The 24,352-nt window shown below is 48.9% G+C and overlaps 9 protein-coding genes across 9 annotated transcripts; 7 read left to right on the forward strand and 2 right to left on the reverse strand.

Annotated features, from left to right (window-relative positions):
• Positions 1-670: 670 nt before the first annotated feature.
• N7533_009542 (Male sterility NAD-binding) lies at positions 671-8,497 on the forward strand (the record flags this gene model as incomplete). Its single annotated transcript, XM_057106192.1, has 2 exons — positions 671-1,309; positions 1,367-8,497. The coding sequence occupies 2 exons, from the start codon at positions 671-673 to the stop codon at positions 8,495-8,497; spliced, it is 7,770 nt and encodes a 2,589-aa protein (XP_056957641.1).
• A 529-nt stretch (positions 8,498-9,026) lies between these two features.
• On the reverse strand, positions 9,027-10,682 carry N7533_009543 (MFS transporter; the record flags this gene model as incomplete). Its single annotated transcript, XM_057106193.1, has 5 exons — positions 9,027-9,197; positions 9,245-9,780; positions 9,821-9,969; positions 10,035-10,351; positions 10,386-10,682. The coding sequence occupies 5 exons, from the start codon at positions 10,680-10,682 to the stop codon at positions 9,027-9,029; spliced, it is 1,470 nt and encodes a 489-aa protein (XP_056957642.1).
• A 2,522-nt stretch (positions 10,683-13,204) lies between these two features.
• N7533_009544 (uncharacterized protein) lies at positions 13,205-14,173 on the forward strand (the record flags this gene model as incomplete). The annotated part of the gene is made up of 1 exon (XM_057106194.1): positions 13,205-14,173. One exon carries the CDS (start codon positions 13,205-13,207, stop codon positions 14,171-14,173), a length of 969 nt encoding a protein of 322 aa, XP_056957643.1.
• Positions 14,174-14,863: 690 nt separating this feature from the next.
• On the forward strand, positions 14,864-15,646 carry N7533_009545 (uncharacterized protein; the record flags this gene model as incomplete). Its single annotated transcript, XM_057106195.1, has 1 exon — positions 14,864-15,646. One exon carries the CDS (start codon positions 14,864-14,866, stop codon positions 15,644-15,646), a length of 783 nt encoding a protein of 260 aa, XP_056957644.1.
• A 443-nt stretch (positions 15,647-16,089) lies between these two features.
• N7533_009546 (60S ribosomal uL1 domain-containing protein) lies at positions 16,090-17,071 on the forward strand (the record flags this gene model as incomplete). The annotated part of the gene is made up of 4 exons (XM_057106196.1): positions 16,090-16,135; positions 16,205-16,382; positions 16,531-16,724; positions 16,796-17,071. Coding segments are annotated over 4 exons (681 nt in total), but the record flags the coding sequence as incomplete, so codon positions are not given.
• Positions 17,072-17,289: 218 nt separating this feature from the next.
• On the reverse strand, positions 17,290-18,564 carry N7533_009547 (uncharacterized protein; the record flags this gene model as incomplete). The annotated part of the gene is made up of 1 exon (XM_057106197.1): positions 17,290-18,564. The coding sequence occupies one exon, from the start codon at positions 18,562-18,564 to the stop codon at positions 17,290-17,292; it is 1,275 nt and encodes a 424-aa protein (XP_056957646.1).
• Positions 18,565-18,823: 259 nt separating this feature from the next.
• N7533_009548 (putative proline-rich, actin-associated protein Vrp1) lies at positions 18,824-20,227 on the forward strand (the record flags this gene model as incomplete). The annotated part of the gene is made up of 2 exons (XM_057106198.1): positions 18,824-18,871; positions 19,031-20,227. The coding sequence occupies 2 exons, from the start codon at positions 18,824-18,826 to the stop codon at positions 20,225-20,227; spliced, it is 1,245 nt and encodes a 414-aa protein (XP_056957647.1).
• An 831-nt stretch (positions 20,228-21,058) lies between these two features.
• N7533_009549 (U6 snRNA-associated Sm-like protein LSm8) lies at positions 21,059-21,427 on the forward strand (the record flags this gene model as incomplete). Its single annotated transcript, XM_057106199.1, has 2 exons — positions 21,059-21,083; positions 21,156-21,427. The coding sequence occupies 2 exons, from the start codon at positions 21,059-21,061 to the stop codon at positions 21,425-21,427; spliced, it is 297 nt and encodes a 98-aa protein (XP_056957648.1).
• Positions 21,428-23,084: 1,657 nt separating this feature from the next.
• N7533_009550 (uncharacterized protein) lies at positions 23,085-24,188 on the forward strand (the record flags this gene model as incomplete). Its single annotated transcript, XM_057106200.1, has 1 exon — positions 23,085-24,188. One exon carries the CDS (start codon positions 23,085-23,087, stop codon positions 24,186-24,188), a length of 1,104 nt encoding a protein of 367 aa, XP_056957649.1.
• Between the last annotated feature and the right edge of the window lie 164 nt (positions 24,189-24,352).

A 24,352-nucleotide genomic window follows, 5' to 3' on the forward strand; every position in this document is an offset into this window, starting at 1 on the left:
CCTTTCGTACTTTTGTTGGCCAAGCCTACGCCTCAGTTCGATCTTGTTAAGGCCCGCCACCTCAATCGGGCCGTCCCGAAGGTCTCTAGTGTGGAATTTGGTGTAAGATTTCGGAATCATTACTCGGAATAACTTGGATACTTGGATTCAACTTTGCAACCAAAGCCTTCAGGATTGTTATATCCGAAGGAGCCGGTGGCAACTAGCAAGTTTGTCGTGTTCGTCGTATGGACCGAGAATTAGCGCTTACCTTCGGAATCTACTATCACCATCTTACTCCGTAGTGTGCGATTAGATTGTCCGATGCAAAGAGACGCAAGGAACATGGAGAGAAAGATGAATACGGGCCCACGGGGCCTTCAAGTTTGCGCGGGGCCTTAACTGACCGGAGTAACTTCGAATTTATGCTCTACTAGTGGAAATAAACTCCTCGTGCTTGAAATTCCGGTGTAATTGCAAATTTGAAAGCATTCACCTACTAGTAGATGCCACAGTCATATATAGTTGCTGCCAACCACAATAATAAGCATATCTCTCACACACTCCAAGGTTCCAAATTCTCTTTCATTTGTGAGTGGTATTTCGACCAGTTCTTTATCATTGCAAAGAAGACTCCTACCAGTCGACTTCAACGCGGCTCAGGAAAGTAGTCTCATTGTAAGCATCGATCATGAGTGAATCAACTCCACAGATCGAGCTGAAGCCCAAGGCGTTTGTATTTGGCTCGCAAGACTTGTCTTTCAACGCCGTGTCTTTCAAAAATCTTCACAGTCAACTTCATAGTCAGCAATGGGCTGTCGATATTCTTGCTAGCCTTCCAGATCTCTGGGACAAGCTCTCAAACAGTGGGCTGCGAGTTCAACAATCCGATAGCAGACACCTACTCGATAACCTGAACTCATGGATAGCGAGTGGGAAAGCTCCAGAGGCAGCATTTCCTTTGCCAAATATACTGCTTTCGCCCCTTGTTGTCATATGCCAATTGATTGACTATCTCGATTTCATTCAGTCAGGCATACCGGGGCTAAGAGATGAGGATGACTTTTCCAAAACATTCCCTGAAGATATGGAGACCCTCGGTCTTTGCATTGGTACTTTGAGTGCCTTTGCAGTGGCTTGCTCCTCGAACATGGCCGACATTCAAGCTAACGGAGGCGTCGCTATAAGACTGGCTATGTTAATTGGTGCTATTGTTGATGCTGAGGAGGACTCTCGCGAGCCAGAAAGGAAGTCAATGAGCTTTTCGGCTTCATCGGGTGGTTCTGAATCTGGCGAATCATTTACTTTCGCCCTTGACTCATTCACTGACGTGAGTTCCGAGGAATTGCCAACAACACCGCTTCAACTGATAATCTTTGTTCTCTAGGCTTATATTTCGGTCATTGTTGATCAAAAGCGGGTCACGTTTACGACATCAAGAGAAACGGGCCCAACTTTCGTCGAGCAGATGAAGAAAGATGGGGCACATGTCACATCCATTGCACTTTCGGGACGATTTCACTGGAAGAATCATGAAAAGCCCGTCGCCTCTTTGATGAGTCTTTGTGATCGTTATCCAGACCTGCAGTTTCCCGAAATTCCCAATATGATACTGGCAAGCCGATCCAGCGGCGACGGGAAATACGTCACCTCTGGAAAGCTTCACGAGATCGCTTTGCTGGCCATTCTGTTGGAGCAATCTCAGTGGTACGAGACTTGCCGCCTTGCCTACTATTCAAAGTTCATCCCAGAAAATGCAGCAGTGGTATGTTTCGGATCCGAGCGTTGCATGCCGCCGACTATTTCTCGAAAACTCGGTTCACGCCTAATATACGCACACGAAATCAACATCGCGTCGTCCCAGATTCCTGGTAGCCTTCTCGGCAGAACACAAACTGTGGAATTGGCGGACCTTCCCGATGAGCGTATTGCTGTCATTGGAATGGCATGTCAGTTACCAGGAGCAGGGGATCATGAGGCATTTCGAGAGATCCTGAAACGCGGCCAATCGCAGCACAGAGAGGTGCCTGATGATCGTTTCGGCATGGAGACTGCATGGCGAGATATAGGAAAACACAAATGGTACGGGAACTTCATCGACAATCACGATACTTTTGACCACAAATTTTTCAAGAAGAGCCCTCGGGAAATTTCGTCCACAGACCCGCAACACCGTCTAATGCTGCAAGTGGCGTACCAAGCTGTCGAACAATCTGGCTATTTTGGAAATGACGCCACAAACCAACCTATCGGATGCTTCATGGGGGTTGGGAATGTCGACTACGAGGAGAACATTGTGTGTTATCCTGCAAATGCCTACTCAGCAACCGGCAACCTCAAGAGCTTCCTTGCTGGCAAAATCAGCCATCATTTCGGATGGACTGGTCCCAGTTTGACACTTGATACAGCCTGCTCATCCTCCAGTGTTGCTATTCACCAGGCATGTCGTTCAATAATCAATGGTGAATGCAGTGGGGCACTTGCCGGGGGTGTCAACATTATAACGAGCCCGAATTGGTATCACAACCTGGATGGGGCGTCTTTCCTCAGTCCAACTGGACAATGCAAGCCATTTGACTCAAATGCAGATGGATATTGCCGAGGTGAAGGCGTTGGCGCTGTGTTTTTGAAACGACTTCCCTCCGCTATCGCAGATGGTGACCAGGTACTTGGTGTCATCGCTAGTACAAAGGTTTACCAGAATCAAAACTGCACCGCGATCACTGTTCCAAATGCGACATCGCTCTCACAGCTATTTACGGATGTTGTGCGTCAAGCCAGACTAGAGCCTAAACAAATCTCTCTTGTCGAGGCCCACGGAACAGGAACACCTGTTGGAGACCCGGCCGAATATGATGGCATTCGATCTATCTTTGGTGGTTCTATACGGTCCGATATATTATCATTAGGATCAGCGAAGGGCTTCATTGGCCACACAGAGTGTGCTTCAGGAGTGGCATCTTTGGTGAAGACTTTGATCATGATCAATGAAGGATTTATCCCACCACAGGCTAGCTTTTCGAACATCAACCCCGCTCTGAATACGAAGGCTGAAGACAGAATCGAGGTATCTACTCAGCTCAGGAACTGGGAGACACCGTTCAAGGCTGCTCTCATCAACAACTATGGGGCTTCTGGATCGAATGCTTCCATGATTGTCACGCAGGCCCCAAAGGCAGCTGATGATCCATCTACCATATTACCCGAGGGCGGCTACCCATTCTGGATCACTGCATTTGATCAGCAAAGCCTTCTAAATTATGCGAAGCGATTGCGCAGGTATGTTCAAGGGGTCCAGGAAAAAGAAAGTAACCTAAGCCTTGCAAATCTTTCATTCCAAGTCTCCAGACAGTCAAATCGACGCCTCCCCCACGCGCTGATATTCAATGTCAGTACAAAGGAGGAGCTGCACAAGGTTCTAGAGTCCTTTGAGAGTGGCAGCCAGAGCATCCACCATGTTCAGGTCCAAGACCCCAAGCCCGTTATCCTGTGCTTTGGTGGACAGATTTCCACATATGTTGGTTTGGACCAAGAGGTCTATAAGGGCAATGCGATCCTCAGAGAATATCTTGATCAATGTGATGCTACAATACTGTCCCTTGGCCTGGAAAGCATCTTTCCAGCTATCTTCCAACGAACGCCAATTTCGGATATTGTTCAACTTCAAACTGTTTTGTTCGCGATGCAGTACGCCTGTGCAAAGGCGTGGCTTAGTAGCGGGCTGAGGGTTGCCTCTGTTGTTGGACATAGCTTTGGAGAACTTACAGCTCTATGCATTTCCAACGCAGTATCATTGAAAGATGCCGTAAGAATGATTTCGGGCCGATCACGCCTGATCCAGGACCGCTGGGGTAGTGAGAAGGGTTCCATGATCGCCATTGAGGCGGATCTTCCTGATGTTGAAGCTTTGTTGGCCAAGGTGAACTCACAGGAAGGGTCCGAAGCCCACCTTTCGATCGCCTGCTACAACTCATCGAGAAGCTTCACATTGGCTGGCTCGGTCAAACAAGTCGACTATGCGGAGAACCTTCTCAGAAGTGACTCAAATTTCTCAGGGGGGAGAGCTAAAAGATTGAACGTGACCAATGCTTTTCATTCAGCTCTAGTCGACGCATTAGTTGATGATTTGGAAAATTTGGGACATACCATTGAGTTCAAAGAGCCAACGATCAAACTCGAGAGAGCAACCGAGTATGAGTCCACCAATCCGCTAAATGCGACCTATTTGTCGGAACATATGAGAAAGCCAGTCTTCTTTGCACATGCAGTCAGGAGACTTTCAGAAAGATTCCCTGCTGCAGTTTGGTTAGAGGCCGGGTCCAACTCGACTATCACAACCATGGCAAGTCGAGCTTTAGGAACATCGAATTCCCACTTCCAGCCAGTCAATATTACTAGCGATAGCTCATTCCGATTCCTTTCTGATGCGACTATCAACCTCTGGAAGAATGGTCAAAATGTGACCTTCTGGGCCCATCACCGCATACAAACACCCGCTTACACTCCGGTCCTGCTGCCTCCGTACCAGTTCGAGAAATCAAAACACTGGATGGATCTGAGAGTGCCTCCAAAGCTTGAGGACTCCGGACATCGAGAGGAGCAGCTAGTGGCTATAGAGGCACCAAAGGGGTTGACAACTTTTGTTGGATACCAAGATGCATCCCGGCGCTCAGTACGATTCGGTGTCAATGTCACATCAGACAAGTATATTCGCCTGCTTTCTGGCCACATCATGGCAAATGAAGCAGCTGTCTGTCCTGGAATGTTCCAGGTCGAGATAGTACTTGATGCATTGACGAGTCTTCGACCAGACTTCCAGAACCATAGCTTTATCCCAGAGTTATATGGCCTCAGACATTACCACCCTCTTGTGAAGGATGAATCCCGAGCTGTTTGGATAGAAGCAGACTCTTCAGACGCGGAGGGACTGATCTGGAGTTGGAAGTTAACCGCGACCGATGCTAAAGGCACCGGCTCTGTCACCCACACTTCAGGAACGATCATCTTTCAGCCGGCAGACGGCGTGCAGGTTAAGACTGAGCTTGAGAGACTGACACGACTGATCGGTCGAAAGCGTTGTCTGCAACTTCTGGACAGCAATCTTGCTGATGATGTTCTGCAAGGCCGCAACATCTACCGCGCCTTTTCCGAGGTAATTGATTATAAAGAGGTCTATCGTCATGTCACCAAGATCGCCGGGAGAGACAATGAGTCGGCGGGTAGGGTCGTCAAGCCGTATGCAAATGAAGGTTGCCTGGATACAGTTTTAACTGACTGTTTCTGCCAAGTGGCAGGCATATTCGTGAATCTCATGACCACTCAGGCTGATCTGTCAGAAAGAGGAATTTTCATCTGCGATGGTATCGATCGGTGGTTGCGAGCACCTGAAGCGATTTCAAACGACAACCCTTCGGATGTTTACGAAATATTTGCTTTGCACCATCCTGAATCTGAATCAAAGTATCTCAGTGATGTCTTTGCATTTAATGCTCGTGATGGGTCACTCGTCGAAGTGGCTCTCGGTATCAGCTACCAGAAAGTCCCCATCTCCGGTATTCGCAAGGTCTTGTCAAAGAACATGCCAGCTGGGCTTCAGCCTCAGGTGCTGCCATCCTCTGTTTCAAAGGTCAATGTTCCGCCGGCAAACTTCCTTCCAGTTGCACCTCCGCCGTTACTCAATGGCTCGGCTGCCAAGGTGACCGCCACATCCACACCGAAGAAGTTGCCAAAGACACCCAGTGTAGATATAACCGGTATTATGCGGGACATCATCTGCAATCTTTCTGGTCTTGAGCCAGAAGAAATCAAGGATGATTCTGATTTGGTTGAGATCGGTATCGATTCTTTGATGAGCATGGAACTGGGCCGAGAAATCGATTTGGCTTTCAAGACCACCATCGACGTTAATCAGCTTATTGACGTGACCGACTTCCGCAGTTTGGTTGAGACTTTGGGAAGGATCATGGGCCTTGATGACACAGATGGTGACTCTGGATTCGTCGAAGATGATAGAAATGACGAGGCTGTCACAAATGGAAACGGACATCATTCTATCGCACCTAATGGGAATGGTAGTTCGTCTCCTGGTCCTCAGGGTCTCTCACTTCCAGAGTCCACGGTCCTTGAATGTTTCCGTATTGCAAAGGAGGCTACGGATGACTTTATGGTGAATGGTCAGCTTGGAACATACTATACCGAAGTCATGCCAAGATCAACCAAGCTCTGTGTTGCTCACATTGTCAATGCTTTTGAACGGCTTGGGTGTCCGATCCGCAACGCAGTTGCTGGCCAGAAACTTGAGCGTGTTCCCTACTTACCAAAGCATGAGCGCTTCATGAATTTGATCCATGGTCTTCTCGAAGAAGATGGTTTGATTGAAATAAGTGGATCCGACATCGTGCGAACATCTATGCCTGTCGCAACGAAATCGGTAAATGACATGCTGGAGGAATTATTGCGTGACGAGCCCGTCCATGCGGCCGAGCATAAACTCACGGGGATGATCGGTCCAAAATTTGCAGATTGCCTCATCGGGAAAGAAGATGGGCTCCAAATGATCTTTGGATCCCCAGAAGGAAGAGAAATTGTCACTGATGTATATGCGAAGTCTCCCATCAATTCAGTGTGGATCCAGCAGGCGGAATTCTTCCTCGAGCATCTTATCCAAAGGTTGCCGATGACGGGCGAACCACTGCGCATTTTGGAAATGGGAGCTGGTACCGGCGGAACAACCGTCAAGATGATTTCTCTCTTGGAGCGCCTAGGTGTCCCAGTCGAATACACCATGACGGATCTTTCCTCATCACTCGTTGCTGCCGCTCGCAAACGATTCAAGAAGCACCCTTTCATGAAATTCAAAGTTGTGAACATCGAGTCGCCGCCAGATGCAGATCTATTGCACAGTCAGCACATCATTCTAGCCACCAATTGTGTCCATGCGACTCGCAATCTGGAAATATCAACAAGAAATATCCATGATATCTTACGCCCTGATGGATTTCTGCTCTTGCTCGAGATGACAGAACAAGTCCCTTGGGTTGACTTTATTTTCGGCTTGCTAGAAGGATGGTGGCTCTTCGAAGACGGTCGCCAACACGCGCTTCAACCTCCAGCTCACTGGAGGAAAATCCTCACATCAGTTGGATACGGCGCGGTTGATTGGACGGATGGTGCTAGACCAGAAACAAATCTTCAGCGACTGATCATTGCTCTTGCGTCCGGATCCAGGTATGATCCCGCGTCCCAATCACTTCAACCCTCAGTAACGTCCTCATTGACAGATACTGCAGGACGTCAAGAGATCATTGATTCATACATTCATGAATATACCAAGGAATTCCACTCACTCCCTGTTTCCAATTTACAAGTCCCCGTTCTACCCTCTCCCGCGGGTCACTGTGTGCTAGTCACTGGTGCAACAGGAAGTCTCGGTTCCCATGTCGTGGCCTATCTCGCTAGACTTCCTAATGTCCACAAGGTGGTCTGTCTCAATCGATGGAGTACTATTCCAGCGACTGTACGTCAAGTTGAATCTTTCAAGCTTCGGGGTATCGCGCTCGATGAAAAGTCTCGCTCCAAGCTTGAGATTCTCGAAGTGGACACATCAAAGCCATCATTTGGGTTATCAGCGGAGACTTACCAGAAGCTTGTGAGCACGGCAACACATATTGTTCACAATGCATGGCCGATGAGCCTTACAAGGTCTATCCGAGGGTATGAGAGCCAGTTCAGTGTCATGCGGAACCTCATCAACCTTGCACGAGAAGTAGTATCAAGGCGACCTGCGCCATTCAAATTCAGCTTTCAGTTCATCTCATCAATCGGAATCGTGAGCTACCATCCTATTCGGTACGGAGTAATCCGTGCACCGGAGGAGACAATGAGCGCAGATTCTGTTCTACCAGTCGGATATGCTGAAGCGAAGCTAGTGTGCGAACGCATGCTGGACGAGACGCTGCATCGCTATCCATCCCGATTCCGACCGATGGCAGTCAGAATTGCCCAAATCACTGGTTCTGAAAGCAACGGATATTGGAATCCAGTCGAGCATTTCGCCTTTGTGGTCAAGTCGTCCCAGTTCCTCAAAGCCTTTCCAGATCTTGATGGTACTCTCTCTTGGTGTCCTGTTGATGATGTTTCCGCGACACTGGGCGAATTGTTGATTTCCGATACAAAGCCTTATCCGATCTATCATATTGAGAATCCGTCAAGACAGCGTTGGCAAGATATGGTAAAAGCTTTGACGGAGTTACTCGATATCCCACAAGAGGGTATAATTCCGTTCGACCAATGGCTTGAACGAGTCCGAAATTCATCGGCTTCGATCAACGAAAATCCAGCCAAACAGTTGGTCGATTTCTTCAGTCAGCATTTTATCCGAATTTCATGTGGAGGTTTGATATTGGACACTAGCAAAACAAAAAGGCACTCAGCAACTTTACGGGAAAGAGGACGTGTGGAGTTGAATTCAATTGTGAAATACATTTCTGCGTGGAAGACCATTGGATTTCTTGAATGAGACAATGCCGTTATATAATGGTTAGAATGCTAGGCAGTGGAATTTTATTTGGTCCAACTTGAACTTGAACTAGTAGTAAAACCTTGGGGCGTCTGAAATGAACGCATTTCAACTTCTCCTTTCCAACTACGTAGTAGGTAGTGAATATGAATAAATCGTATGATGCGAGATGCTCTGAGGCTTCAGGTTAGATATATACTACCAAACTTCAAGTTGACTATCCAGAACATCTTCCAAGATTATTAAGTTGGTAATTGAAGAAATAAAGATACAAAAATCTTGAGACTGTACACATAGTACATCCCCAGGTGGGCTGTCCGAAGACTTCTCAAAAATTGCAGTCACGTTCTTGGAAACAGTGAACTATGTCGAATAATGAGACAGTATAGACAACCTTCAACGATTCCAAAATTCCATTATCAAGATATTTTGATGGTCCAAATATATTTCGTGGAAGTCAGGCCAATTGAACCACCTTCTTACCATATCGCCCTCGGTTCTATATATCAAGAGCCCAATCAACCTCTGGCTATATCTTTGGGGTGAAGCGACTCAACCGCCGAATTTTTGCGCCATAGAAATAAAATACAACTGGTATCGGAATCATTGCAATAGAAAGAAATCCGAGGAGTGACGTAGCCCAGTCGACTCCCAACCTATTATACATGTAAGTCCCAAACAGAGGGAACGCAGCGCCAACCTTGGAGATTGTTAGTAAGACTCTTTCTGTGAAAGAAGTGCACTTACCGCGCTTCTAATGAGAGTATTCGCTGATATAGCTGAATTGGCAACAATCAAATACACGTCGATCAAATAATTGAGGCCTTGCATCCAGATCATCAAAATTCCCATTCCGATCGGTGCACCAGCGATCGCTTGTGGCACCCATGAGATACTTGGGTTGGATGTCCATCCAAACCAAAATAACCCGATCGGTAGAAGAAAGGCGGCCACGATCATGGGAGGAAGACGATCTTCTGGCACAACAGAGCCATTGCGTACTTTTGGGGCGTACCACAGGCGTGTTGCGACAGTGACGACAAGGCAGCCCAGAAGAACCCCAACTAATATCCCCAGGAAAGGCAATGATGCAATCCCCTCGTTATTCCAACCCCGGACCTGTCGAAAAGCGATAGGATATGCGACGAAGAATAGGTATAGGATTCCGTAAATAAGCGAGATATAAATGGTCATGCAGACAAGAATCGGCTCGAGGAAAAGCATTTGCATCGGTCGGAAAATGTATTTGGTCAATATCTCGCTGAATGTCGGCGTCTTTTCGTCTCAGACGAGAACGGTACGCCCAAATACCTGTCGACTTACGGAGATGGCTGGCGCGACGCTGGAGGATAACAGGATGGTATGTCTCGGGTAAAACTAGAAAGGCAATTATGCCGAAAAATGACGCCGGTATCATGGTGATCCAGGCAGTCCATCGCCAACCCAGATGTGATTCGACAATGAAGCCACCACTGGTTGAGTACAAATTAGCTCGAGTCCGGTTCTATTAATCCGCGGTATGATGATATTAACGTACACGATCGGTCCGAATATCGGTCCCACGAAGGTAGCTGCAGAAAACAAAGAGATTGCAATCGCGCGTTCCACAGGACCCCAAAAGTCTGCCAAAGCACCTGGTATAATCGCAAGGGCGGATGTGCCGAAAAATCCCAAAAGGAAACGGGCAAGCATCAAGGTCTCGAGGTTCTCAGCAACAGCGACGGGGATTTGGAAGATGATGAATATTGCATATCCGATATAGAGAGGTCGCAATCGGCCATATAGCTCAGACAAGGGCCCCCAAATCTGTGGTCCTATCGCAAACCCCTTCGCGTCAGTGTCAGCATTTCGGCTCTGTTATTATTGCGGGTTTGACTTTTTGACACACCAGAACAGTGAGGCTTGTTCCCAGAGTTGTAACTTCAACTGAAACATGAAACTCTTGCGAGGTGACTCCAGAAGCAGTACTGAATACACTGCTAGAAAAGGTGACCCAGGTGGTCAATGTACTGAAAATGCAGGTGATCAGTGTTTTCTTCCAGAATGGATAGTTCATCGGTAGTTCAGGATCGTTAGGTCCATCCCATTCAACCAAATAAGGATCCACGACTTCTGGCTTATCAGCAACTGGCTGTTCTCGCGTAGCTTCCAAGTCTGTCCCAGACTTGCAAGTGTCGGTAGACATTTGCGCGTCAACTTCTTCCTTCGTCTTTGGGGGTGGGCTCGCGTCTCAATCGTGTTGGTAGAGTGATGTCGGGAGATATGCGCACGATTGAAGGTCTTTCAATATTTTGTCGAAATTGTGATAAAGAGTCATTTTTGTAATTATTTGTAACTATTTGTAAGGCACAACATGCCTGTACTTTACCTTGAACAATCTGTATAGAACTATTTATCCGATGCTGGCGGTCAGTCGACCAACTGTTTCCCCGAGCCGAGCAAAAAGATTATCCGAGCCAATCAAACTGAGAGCGCGGGACCTGGACCTGCACAGTAAATTCTCCTCTGAGGACTGTTTATGTCCTTGCTTACTACTCCGTACTCATTCTTCAAATCCATAGCATAACCAAGCCATAATGCGATCAATTCTGGAGGTCAGGTGGCGATGTCACTGGCAGTGCGTGACCAATGGCAATTTTTGAATCAGCGACGGACATACTAGTACTAAGATTGCAGTACCTAGGTAGTTTTGAACACTGTGTGCGATGCTTTCAAGTTTCGCTTATAATATACTTTACTTCTTCTTCCTCGTCCATAGACTCGGATAGATAACTGTAATACTATGCATCCCTCCGAATGTATCAAGGTTTGCTCTACTATTACCAGTACTACTTTTCGTAAGCTAGGGTAGGGTCGACGATGGAAAGCTGTAGCTTTCTGGCTCCTATCTAATTATGACTATTGGATTTCTTAAACTCTCTCTCTATCTATTATTTTCTCACGTCAATTTTCTGGCTATTTTATGTTTCCGATCATAATATCTCTTCCCAATCTGACAGGTAGGATATATTCCCCTTTGTTGCCGTGAGTAGTACATACGACCATAGGGTGTGGAGAACAGGGCTTCCCGTCCGCTCAGCCGTACTTAAGCCACACGCCGGCAGGTTAGTAGTATGGTGGGTGACCACATGCGAATCCCTGCTGTTGTATGTTTGTTTTTTATTTCTTGTTTTTTTTTTGGTTGACTTCGTCATCTTCTTGTTTCCTGAACTCTCCCATGAATCCTCGAGGATGGGGCCCACATTTCATGTGACGTTATTAATGCCTGCAAACCAAGGCGACAATTCTAACTCCCGTTGCACCCGCGATCCAAAGCCTCATACCAAAAACATTCAGATATTAAACATCCCATGTCACTCAGAGATCCAAATATCCTCACTACTTATATCCTCACTACTTATGAAAAATGGTGGGGACGAAGGCTAGTAAAGCAATACGCCCTGCAGCATCCTGCACTGAATGCCAACGGCGCAAACAGAAAGTAAGAGCCTGACTTGTTGTGAGATAACTCCGAACTGACCTGTATATCAGTGCAGCCGTCAATGGCCATGCAATCATTGCCAGGCGAGAAATATACCACACGTCTGTAAATACCCTCAAAGACAACCAGCACATACTTCTCATGTTTTGAAGGAAGCTACGCGGTAAGCCCCACGGCGGGGGAAAACAGGCAGATACTACTAATACAGGCAAGGGTGGAACTAACTAGAAGCAGGAAACCTTCAACTCCGGAAAACAGAGAAGAGGTTGAGCCCACAGATATCCTTCAATTGGAGGACAGCTTGATTGCCACAGAGGATGTACCTGCTCTCGCTGCAAAGGGTGAACTCCGCAACCTAGGCTATATGCCTGACGAAAGCCTACTTTTTGGAAAGGCCGTTTCACCAGTAGTGTTATCCATAAACTCATATTCTGAAATCCAACTGATTCCCTCCAGTCATCTGCACCAGCATCGACACTAGCATCGGAAGAAATGTCCTTCGAGATGAAAAATGTCTTACGCCTTTTACCTCCTAAGCCATATACAGGTTCGTTCATGTACCACCTTATCGAACCTTCACTAAATACAATAGACATTTTGGTCCAGCGCTACCTGGAAGTCACCAATTTCAGTTACTATGCTTTATACCCGCCGATTTTTTCTCGCGATTATGCGGCTTGGTGGTCCGACCGAGCAAGTGGGAAGCCGCTCACACCAGAGTTCACATGTCTGCTCATCCGTGTTTGCGCCTGCTCATCGCAATATCTGGACTATGAGATTCAAACAAAACTCGAATCGGAACTAGGGGAGTCTATCCAGACTTTATCAGAAAGCTACCACCACACGGCCAGACAGCTAAGCAACACGATCACCCCTGGGAAAGGGGGTCTAGCGCAGATTCAGCAACTATTCCTAACCGCAGCTTGGTTCAAGTCAGAGTCTTTATTTGTTGAATCCTGGCATACCTTGAGTTCTTGTATCCATGAAGCGCAAGAACTCGGCATGCATAAAAAGCATCAAAAGCCGGGGTTGTCTGAATTTGAAATAGAGATGAGAAGACGACTTTGGTGCCTGCTATATGTGTGGGACTGGTGAGTTTCTACTTCTCCAAGCCTACATTTACTCAGGTCTTGGATAGGCTATCTAATGACTTTAGGCAAATGTCTATGTTGCTGTCTCGCCCCCTTGTCATCAATCATGCTTCTTGCTCTTACGAGCTACCAAATATGAAATTGGAGATCTTGGATCCCGCAAATGGTCCGCCCTCTCCAGTATCACACATTGCATCGCAATGCGAATTAGGTCAAATGATCAAAAAAGATTTCACAACAATGGGAAACACGGCCGATGTCTTTGAGGCCGATTCTATCAGAGTGGGTATAGATGCATGGATGGATTCACTGCCATCAGCCTATCAAGAAGAGAACCCAGACACCCAGTGGGACAAAGAGCATAAATACGTACCTCTTCATCGTCGCCAGCTACATGCCATAGGTTACATGAGCATGCTATTACCCTTCAAAAGGTACCTCGTCAAGAAATTTGACTCCCAAGCTTCTGGCGTGGATAGAGCTCGCCGAGCATCTGCGACTGAAATCGCCCTTCATCTAATGAAAGTTTCGCATCGACTTTTTAACCATGTTTTCCCTGTAAATGCCAAGTTCCACTTGGTTACGTTCTTGATATTCGACACCGCGGTTTTCCTTTGTTCAGCTATAATCCACGACAAAGATTGCAGTCTTCCACAACGAGAAGATGTTTTTCAAGCAATCAAACTTGCATACTCTCTCATCAGCCAACTCGCTCCAGTCACCAAGACCGGCGCAATTTGCTACCCAGTTCTTGACAGGCTAGCAAGAAGTCTGTCATCAAAGAGAGAGGCCCCAGTGGATGGTACTATGATTGGTACCGGAGATATGCCGAACACTGAAACAATGACATTTGAATCTTCGCTAGATCTCGAATCTCTTGATGTCAATAACCCAGAATCACTCTCTTCATCGTTGGGGCTCCTGCCTGCCAATGGGATTTTCTTACCTACCTCAGAAGATCTGGACCTCCCGATGGTTAGCATGAAGACCCCGCCTATCATGAGTGCTGGTGATTTCTCCAATCTGGATGTTGGCCAATTTGATCAGATTTGGGACTGGCAAAATTTGGATTTGACTCTAATACCCTCTCTTCACACGAAATAAAGCATCGAAATTTGCATTGAAATAGCGGAAAGGAAGAAAGTAAAGACCATGTCGGGGAATCAATTTTCCACTGTATTCAACATAACATTGCTAGATAGTATCACGGGTCATTGCGCTAAACTTTGAGTATGACTGGTGATAGGGCAAATGGCATTGGGTGTTGTGAAGTGAAAGGGCTAGAACCTCGATGACTACCCAGATAGATGAATACCAGTGGCGCCTGAAATCTCGTTTTGAATTATTTCACCATTTTATCCCTACTCAGTCAAACTGGATTTGAAGCTTGGGAGCCCTATCTCTGGTGGACATAGCGTTTTGACGGCAAGATGTGTCATAATTTAGTAGCTGGTTGTACTCATTCTGGGCACATGTCCTGATAACGAAAAAAAAGAGTCACGGAATAAATACCCGCTCTAGAAATATATTCTCAGCAATATCAGTATGGAAGAGTCCTTGGAATCTAAAGGATTGATGGCTTAAGGCAGCCACCTTGAGGCAGGCAGGGGGCAGCTGTGGGGCTTTGTGATTGCAACCTTTGACTTACGATTGAGTCACAACTTGAATCAGCATTTCCATTTTCTCTATATAAGAAGCCTCATGGCACGAAGATATCACAGTCTATTCATAATTTCTTTGGATTCTTTTTAAAGAAAAAGGCAAGCCAAGGTGTTCAGTCAGACACGCGATCTGATGGCTTCCCCTCACCCCCCATTGGGGCCAGTTGTTCCCATCCCCAAACCCATACCATTATCAACAGACCTGGAAGCGATAGTGGAACGATACAGGGATCTGAGGCTGCACGGCCTCAAGGTTGATCCAGAAGCCTTCACTTCACTTTATGAAGACGAAGTCCAATTTCCATTCGAGACATGGAAATCCCGGGTCGAGAACCGGATTGCCAGAACGCTTGTCGCCGTCGACCCTGAAACAAATCAGGGAGAATATATTGGAGAAGAGCCATATACCAAGGAGCTAAGCAGTGCTTTTGCCATTCAGAGGCTTCTGCGGCAAGAGTGGCTGGGTATTGTTACAATCATTGGACCCGTTCGCTTCTCAGAACAAAGCGACGATGTCACGGCGACTCCCCCGAAGCCACAGATCCACACTGCTTTTATCAAAGACCGGCGATATCAGATCCCTGATCCTTCGACTGTGGAGAATAGGGACCTGAGTGATGCGCATGCTATTTTCTTGATTGTGGGGCTCTTTATCTTGCCTCAGGCGCGACGGAGAGGATTGGCGGGTCGCTTAGTGGAAGCATCTATCAAATACGTACGAGAGGAGGCTCGAGGAAAAAAGGCATCGAAGGCAAGCATATCAATCCAGGTGGCACCAACAAATTTTGCAGCGCAAGGCCTCTACGAAAGAGCAGGGTTCTACGTGAGTGAAAAGGCGATAGTGATGAACAGTGAACACGGTGAAGAAAGTGTGATGGGGCTGGAGATGGAGGTCAACCTCGGATCTGAGGTTTAAATTTTGCATTTAACAAGGACGTAAATTGGCATTTATAAATGCAATCTAGCTGATTAATACCCCAGGCTAAATTAACTGCAAGACTTGTGTACTCTGCCTCCAATTCATGCAGGACAACGCTGCTACTAGTACCATAAGAGTAAATTATCCCATGAACAGAATGGAACCAATCTGAAACAACTGGGCGAGTGAAGGAACCTAAATGGAACGTTTTCTCTCTCTTTTTAATCAACCTTTTATGAGTGTTCCCTCATGCCTATGTTTATAAGGCACCAAGGCAGCAATTTACATGAATACACGTGACATCTGAGATGAGTCAGCACTGCATTCTAGGGCACCGCTAGTCCCGACTAGGTTTAGCCGGCCACCACGCCCACAAGCGGAGAAATTTGCGGCTACTTCTTCTGCTCTTCAACATTCGACGCAGAACCACACCATAAGAAAATTTCTTTTGGAAGACTGTCGCCATCATGTCGAAGATCACAGTCGGTATGTGCTGCCTTGTGCCTATTATATGTTTGCGATAACACTAGAGAGCATTCACTAATACTCTCCCAGCCGGCGTGCGCCAGAATGTCCAGCAGTTGCTGGAGTACTCCCTCAACGAGAAGAAGCGTAACTTCCTCGAGACCGTTGAGCTTCAGATCGGCCTGAAGAACTACGACCCCCAGCGTGACAAGCGTTTCTCTGGCACCATCAAGCTGCCCAACCTGCCCCGCCCCAACATGAGCATCTGGTGCGTTTTTCCTCGCTCCCAGCCATCCTCTCGCCTCCTCGGGTCCTCGCATGAACGGTTGAAAAATCGATTATCAGTGCGACCGACAAGGATCACAGTGGAAACCCAGAAAATTGTGAACAGAATATGCTGACATGCGAGATTACAGTATTCTTGGTGACCAGCACGATCTCGACCGTGCCAAGCACCACGGTATCGATGCCATGTCCGTTGACGACCTCAAGAAGCTCAACAAGAACAAGAAGCTCATCAAGAAGCTTGCTCGCAAGTACGATGCCTTCCTTGCTTCCGAGGCTCTGATCAAGCAGATCCCCCGTCTCCTGGGTCCCGGTCTGTCCAAGGGTACGTTTTTCCTGTTCTCGTCGTGAACCGTCTGCCATACAAAAAGAACCGTTACTGACTTTTCTCTACAGCTGGCAAGTTCCCCACCCCTGTCTCCCACGCCGATGACCTCCAGAAGAAGGTTGACGACGTCAAGTCCACCATCAAGTTCCAGCTTAAGAAGGTTCTGTGCCTCGGTGTCGCCGTTGGCCACGTCAACCTGGCTGAGGAGGAGCTCGTTGCCAACCTGATGCTCGCCATCAACTACCTTGTCTCCCTGCTTAAGAAGGGCTGGCAGAACGTTGGCAGCCTTGTCATCAAGGCTTCCATGTCTCCCCCCAAGCGTATCTACTAGATTCTCCGTCGCTTCACTGCGCTGGTGTAATCTGGGGATCCAACAAAATGGGTGTCATAGTTTAGTGACCACAAAAATATGAACTCACGATTTGGTCTCAACCATTCACTCCATCTACATATTACTTGTAAAATTCACCCGCAATTGTGTAGTTCGATATGAAATCTTGCCTGTGGCTCTATTCGGCGTCAATAGTCGGGGTACAGATATAATACAGTATGTCTTGACTCTTTACTCCATGCCCTCCATCAGCTCAGTCTTATCCAAAATCATGCCGCGCATGCCGATAAACTCGCGAAGGCTTTCCCACTCCTCTCCCACCTCCTCGCCGCGCATGTAAGGATCCTTAAAGCCCCATGCGACAGCAACCTTATCCATAGCAGCGCGCTCCTCCTCTCGGAGCCAGCGGTGGCGCAAAGGAATTCCAGGTATCCATGTAACCCGCTCCATTTGATCATTGGCAGTGGTGATCGCGATGATACCAATGGAAGAAGTACCTCCAACATATGCTAAAGATGCAGCAAGGGCAATTCCCGTCGCGTAACTGGGGTCCATTGTGTTCTGGAACGTAGATGCAACTGAGGCGAGGGCGTAGCAAGCCATGGGGGCTACGGCCAAACCACCTAGAGGGATACCGGCCTTTCGGACGATCTTAGCACGGTGAAAAGCGGGTGCGCAGAAGGTGTTGTCAATAATGGCCAACACAAGAGATAGGTTCTTTTGTGCGATGGCCACGTCCAAGGCCATGTTCGCAAGTTCGGCTGGAATGGCGCTGTTGACATTTTTGGGGCTTGCTTTGTGGAATTTGGGAGGCGAGCTGTTCTCCTCGGGGACTGGCTTGTTGGCATATAGATGGAAGACTTCTGGGAAATGCTCCGCCCGTTGCAAGAGAGTTTGTATCTTTGTGTAGAGTTCCAGTGCCTCCTCGTTAATGAAGACCTTCTCATCTTTCACGATCTCGTTGACGATGCGCGAAAGTGCGTCGGCAAGACGGGGATCGGGGGTTGCGGAGCCGTTTGCTGCCTTCGATACTCGCGCAGATGTTCCCTTCTTCTCCTCCAAGTCCAATAACGAGGAAATGGCATTGTTTTCGACATTTTTCGTAGCCTCATCGGACTGGTCTTGTTCGCTCAGGATGAGGGATTGCGCGAGCTTCTCACACTTTGCCAGCAGCTGAATTACTGTGTCGTTGGAGGGGACTTCGTCCGCATTGTGCACGACTGACGCTTCCTGTGCTACCTCCTGAATGGCCAATTCTTGAGCGGACGAGGTGGAAGCATAGCGACGGGTTGAAAAAAAGGGAGAGGAGGTAGTCGGTTGTACGCTGCGCTTTGGTAACTGCAGCGCAAGGCCGTTGTTCGAAGCGCGACTCCCGGAAGTGGTTGAGAGAGGGAGTCGGGCGATAGGCAGAGCGCGACGCTGGGCAGTATTGGAGAATTGACAGAAATGGCAGACGGAACCTTGCGGTTTGGGGCCTCTTGGGGCCCTCAAGGCGACTCTTTTCATGACGAATGACGTGGTGTGGAGGAGTGGTTCCAGGCGGCCCTTTTTTCGGCGAGTGGAAGGGCGTTTTAAGGCGGAGAGTTCGCCCCGGCGCCCTGGACAGTTCAAGTCCACATCCACAGCCCCCATCGCTCTGACGTCTTAGCTTCTCTTCTGCCTTACAACCTCCTTCTGGTCAAGGAGTTCACACCAGATACCATTCAAAAATATCTCATGAAGTACTAGACACTTTCCTCCTGCTTGTCATCAACACCTCGTCGACATGCCTCCCCCCCCTCCTCCTCCTCCCCCTCCGCCGCCGCCTGGGGGGGTTAGGTGGCCCTCCCCCGCCTCCTCCAGCAAGCCTGCCAAATCGACCAGGCAAAGGAGAACTTAAAGATAGGGTATGTGCATGATGCAAGGGCGATTTATCTCTCATTAATGCCTTTCATGGCTTCGAAGGAGTGTGTCCAGCTAACTCTGCTCCCAGGGCGCACTCTTATCTGATATCCACAAAGGCACCCGGTTGAAGAAGGCAGTCACCAATGATCGATCAGCCCCAGTAGTTGGGAAATCCGGGGGAGGCTCTGGAGGCGCCCCTGTTGGTGCTGCACCGCCAGTTCCCGGGGGTATGAAGGTTCCGTCTGGGCTTGCACCTCCTGTCCCATCGCCAGCCGCCGCCAACAGATTACGAAGCAACAGTGAAGGATTATCAGGAACAGATGGAGGCTCAGGGTCACCAGCGGCTCAACTCGGAGGTCTCTTCGCTGGCGGTATGCCCAAATTGCGCAGCCGTGGAGGAGTTGATACTGGCGCCAATCGATCAGACTCGCCATACAAATCTGACTCGGAAAGCACGCGAGCACCTGTTGCTACACCTCCCAGACCTCCGGGGGCGCCGAAGCTTCCTGGGGCACGCCCACCACCTCCACCACCTTCATCAGAACCTCCGATCAATCCGTTGGTCGCTAGTTTGAAGAAACCTCCCCCACGACCTGCCTCTAGGCCGTCGTCCACCATCTCTGCAGCATCTACAAGAACAGTCCCCGAGGCTCCTCCCCCACGAGCTCCTCCACCACCTCCTGGAGGAATTAGAGCCCCGCCAGCACCACCGCCCCCTGCATCTCGAAAGCCTTCTGGTCCACCGCCACCTCCTCCGGCATCATCAAGCCCGGCACCTCCTCCTCCTCCACCTCCCCCATCTGCTCCTGCTGCTGGTCGCGCTCCTCCCCCGCCACCATCAGCGCCTGGGCGACCAACCCCTGCTCCACCTCCCAGTGCTGCACCATCTATTGCTGCTCAAGCCGCTCGCACTGCTCTGGGTAGTCCCAGTCCTCCATCCGCTCCCCCTCCTCCTCCCTCAGCCGCCCCTGCAGCTCCGCCTCCACCTCCACCTTCATTTGAAGCTCCATCTCGACCATCACCTGTTCCTTCCCGCCCAGTTTCACAAGAACCGCATGCTGCACTGGACCCCAGTGCCTATACTCTGACCAATGGTGGATCATCTCCTGCTTATAACTCACGAAATTCTTCTACACACGGCTCGGCCCAAATAGAAGATCCTCGATTCAAATTCCAGAGTGATGGATTGCTCTCCAAGCCCCGGCCATTCAGCGGCGGGGAGCGCAGATACCGTGCTGGCCGAGGCAGCAGTGTGCCCTTGGATCTGAAAGCATTGAGTGGCTGATGTGAGTGTACAGGACATTGCAGGCGATATTGTGCACAAATAGTGAATTGATATACATTATACATACATCATTTGCATATCACTAGCCTTAGAACAGTAATGTAGAATACGTACTTGAGGAATAATCTTTCTTGGTTACACCAGTCTTTCATCCAATGGGACTGAAAAACACGCAAACTCAAATAATCACCTCATAGCTCGGGAATTATAGCCAATAGTCAAATAAGAAAACAATTAACTCCAAGTTTTAGATAAATCAAGTGTATCCATGCATACATTTGGAGCTTAGCTTTAGATAGCACGTGATCAGCGTCAATCCATGCAAACACCCGCGCAGACTCCTAGGTCTGTCATTATCCCACGCGAACACTATCAATTGGCTCCTTTTCCTCGATTTGACTGCGACTGCGACTGCTATATCTAATTTCGAATTGCGCATACGTTTCGCAATCCTCTTCCCTCACCAGCCTTACTCCGAGCCCTCGTCAGCGATCCCAAACGGCCCGAGAACTTCTATCAAGAGCTCCTGCCCGCCTGCTCGCCCAACAATCATCGACAACTACCCCTCAGCGTCGATCAAGTTCGCGTACACGCTTCTCCCAAACGGCGCAGTCATTCCGTTTGACGATCCCGCCAAGCACCACTTTTGCTCGTTGAAAGGTCCCAGCGTCGAAACAATTCCGAACCCGCGCGGAAAGCTGTGAAAGGAACTTTTGTCTATTGCAGATTGACCGACCAAGCTGCTGCTTCGGCTGATAATTTTCCGATCAAAGAGTCTGCCTACTACGCCCAGCGCAAAGATCTATACGCCAGCGCGTCATCCCGCCCATCATGTCTCTCGAGCGATACATTGATAGTAAGTCCCCGCATTACAAGGTCCAGCAATGCTTGCTTCCATGAGTATACTAATATCATTTTCTTATTATAGAGAAGGTTCTAATTCTCACCGTGGATGGCCGCACACTTCTCGGAACTCTTCTTTCAACTGATCAAATGACCAACCTTGTCCTCACCGAAACCGTGGAGCGCATTATCCGGACCTCAGATGACGACGAACCATCTTCGCAAGTTGAGCATGGGCTTTATCTGATTCGCGGCGACAACGTGGTTGTTTGCGGCGAGGTTGACGAGAAGATTGACGGGGAGATCGATTGGACAAAGGTGAAGGGCGAAGTGATCCGCGACACGAAGAATGCATGAGCCAAGTTTCGCATAGGCAACTCTTTTTTTTTTGACTACTTATTTTCATTGAGAGTTTCAGGCGTTGGTGGTCTGGGAAATTCTGAGGTTCTTCTTTATTTTTGCTTGCATAGGGGGATGGAGAGATGGAAAAGGCGACGACCATATACACCGAATCAGCTCGGGTTATGCGTCTCGGTGATGATGCTATAATGGCAGTTGAGGGTTTAGAAGCTGGCCATGATCAGATCAAATCGGAGCTGGGCCTGGGCCTGGACCAGAGCCAGCATCTTTCAGCCCGGCCAAGTCCCCATTTTCGATTACACATACCATGGGACATGCGGCTTGCTGGGCAATGCTAGGCGAATGCCTCCCTTGCCTCCTCAATGATGCAATGGTCTCCCGAGACGTCTTGACGACTGCCTACAGATGTGTGGGGTTCTTGTGTTGTCTACCAAGCTCGGCTGTGTCGCGGTTGGCCGCACGGGGATCACTGGCGTATAGTTACTTGGGCACAAACCCTGATGGGCAGCGGGGTTGAACAGGACAGGGTCTAGGGGAAAGTCATTACATTACACGCTTCGCCTCCCGAGCGGGGCAAGGGTCTTATTCTACATCACAAATGAAGCACAGTACGGTGTAGATATTTTGTATCATAATTACTCCGCATCCCACCATTGACCTGACCAGCCCCTTCTCCGGCGGTGGGTTCGCTATTTCCCGCAGCCACCGTGGAACTGGAATGGTATACCTAGGTACTCAACAGAAAAAAAAAGTATCAAATCAAATCACAACCCAAGGCTGAATTGCAAGTAGTACTAAGGCAGGGATTCAGGGATTGAGATCCGGCCTCCTTTCCTGTGTAAAGTCCAGCCCTGTTGCCCGATCGCATCGTACAGTAGCGCGCAGCAGGGCTTGGCGGGCGGGATGGGCAGGTATGAAATGACTAAATGATTAAATTAGATTACTCCATAGTGGCTACTAGTCGTGTACGGAGTAGTGTACGGAGTACACTGCCTACCTAGGTGCCTGCCAGTGGGTAGGGTTAGTGGAGGTGGTTTGGAGATGCGGTCAGCACTGAGGTATGCAGGACCAACTCAGTAATGTGAGAGGTTGGAGAGGTTGAGGTAAGAGGGGAGTAGCATGTAAGTACATATGCTGTAATATGCAATATGTATGTACAAAGTAAGATGTTGTAAATACACTCTGCCTTGGGTACCCCATATACTAGTCCGGTAGGCAGAAAGAAAAAGGGTGACAGCCGCTTTGGAACGTTGCCGCCCCATTTCCCCCTCTCGTCCTCTCAACTCCTGACAACCCCGTTTCACCCGTTTCATCTTATTCCTTTCTTCTTCCCTCTCTCTCTCCTCCCTTTTCATACTTCATCTTTACCTTCGCTGGTCGTTGGCTTCCTCAATCGTCTCTCCGGCGATCACCTCCGCGCTTTTTTTACCCCTGATCCGCCCGCTCCACACCAGCCCTTCATGTGGATTCCTTTGACAAGGAGCATTCAGCCAATATCGGGTCAGATTCACCTGTGTCCCCGAACAATCAACCCCTCGTGAGCGCGTGGCGAGACTCGGTCAAATAATCAATCAATCAGTCGAAACCAACTTCATCAAAAACAAAAACCAAAAAAAAAGGGAATATCTAGGGCAATCGCTCCCCCACGTCGGCCATGTGGCTCTACCGGGGTGCGCAGTCCGCGGTCTTCTACTATGCCACCTGCACCCCCTGCGCCGAAGGCATTGACCGACGAAAACGCAGGAAGGATGCCGTCCGAACTCAACGTCTCAAGGAGAAACTCGACCCTGACATCGTGACCGACCAACCCCGTCTCTTCCCACAGCCAACACCGTTCAGCACCAATGAAGGATGGGATCAAGAGATCGCCATGGGCCCCGGACCTCCAGCCCGGCGACACCGCAAGATGCCACGGACCGATAGTTGGAATACCGATCAGAGCTCGCAACTGAAGAAGGACAAAAGTGGCGGCTTGATGCACCCAATTGCGGAACGATGGAAGCGCTACCAACGAGAGGACGAACCCCTTTGGGGTCAGGATTATGATTCAGACTGGGGCCAGGAGGTACGCGGGTCGTCAATTGGCTTCTCAGGACGTGGTCGTGCGATCCAGGAAGAACCTTCCAAATACTACATGCCCCGACCTCCCCCTATCAACGACATCCATCCGCCGATTGTAAGTGGGCCAATCAGCCGTGCTGAGACAAGATGGATGCTCCAACCACCACCCAGTGCGAAAGTAATGGCCGGAAAGGAACGTTTTCCTACTTCCCCCCGTGACAGTATGGGTCCTTTCGCCCGTGACCGTACCTCCCGTATGTCCCGACAGGGCCCTATCGTCGAAGAACATCGATCGGGGCCTGCCGATGGAAATATCGACGAGACTATCGAGCAGGAATTACCACGGCGGCCGTCTGCATCTCGCGGGCGTGGTCACTCTAAAACCAGCGAGGAAATGGACGAACCCCCTTTTTCTCGAGACTCCATGTCCTCCCTTGCCAACTCAGACGACCAGTCCTTTACCACCTCATGGAGATATCCAGATACACCTGGTACCCGACCGGCTTCCAAGTCTACTGATGGCAGCGAAAGAATTTATGCCCGCCCGCAAATCTCCAAGACCCTTTCTACTATTCAACGCGGAGACAAACAAAAGTTCCACTGCTTGCAACTAGAGATCAATGACGATTCCCGCGAGGAAGTTGGACTTGGACAACTCGAACCCATACGCCCATGGCGCTGGAGTATGGACATTTAACGGTCTTCACCTCATCAAACTTTTACCACCCATCCTCTACCAACACCATCATCTCAACTTCATTGTCGCAAATTCGTGTCGCGTGCTTCTACCACATTTCACCATCTTCTTCACACTGATTTTATCTTCTGGCGTTTGGAGCATAAAATCGCAGCAAGCGTTCT

This window comes from Penicillium manginii (assembly GCF_028828005.1).
Source record: "Penicillium manginii strain IBT 31320 chromosome Unknown utg000006l:1.0-4164085.0:1.0-4166146.0, whole genome shotgun sequence".
NCBI lineage: Eukaryota > Fungi > Ascomycota > Eurotiomycetes > Eurotiales > Aspergillaceae > Penicillium > Penicillium manginii.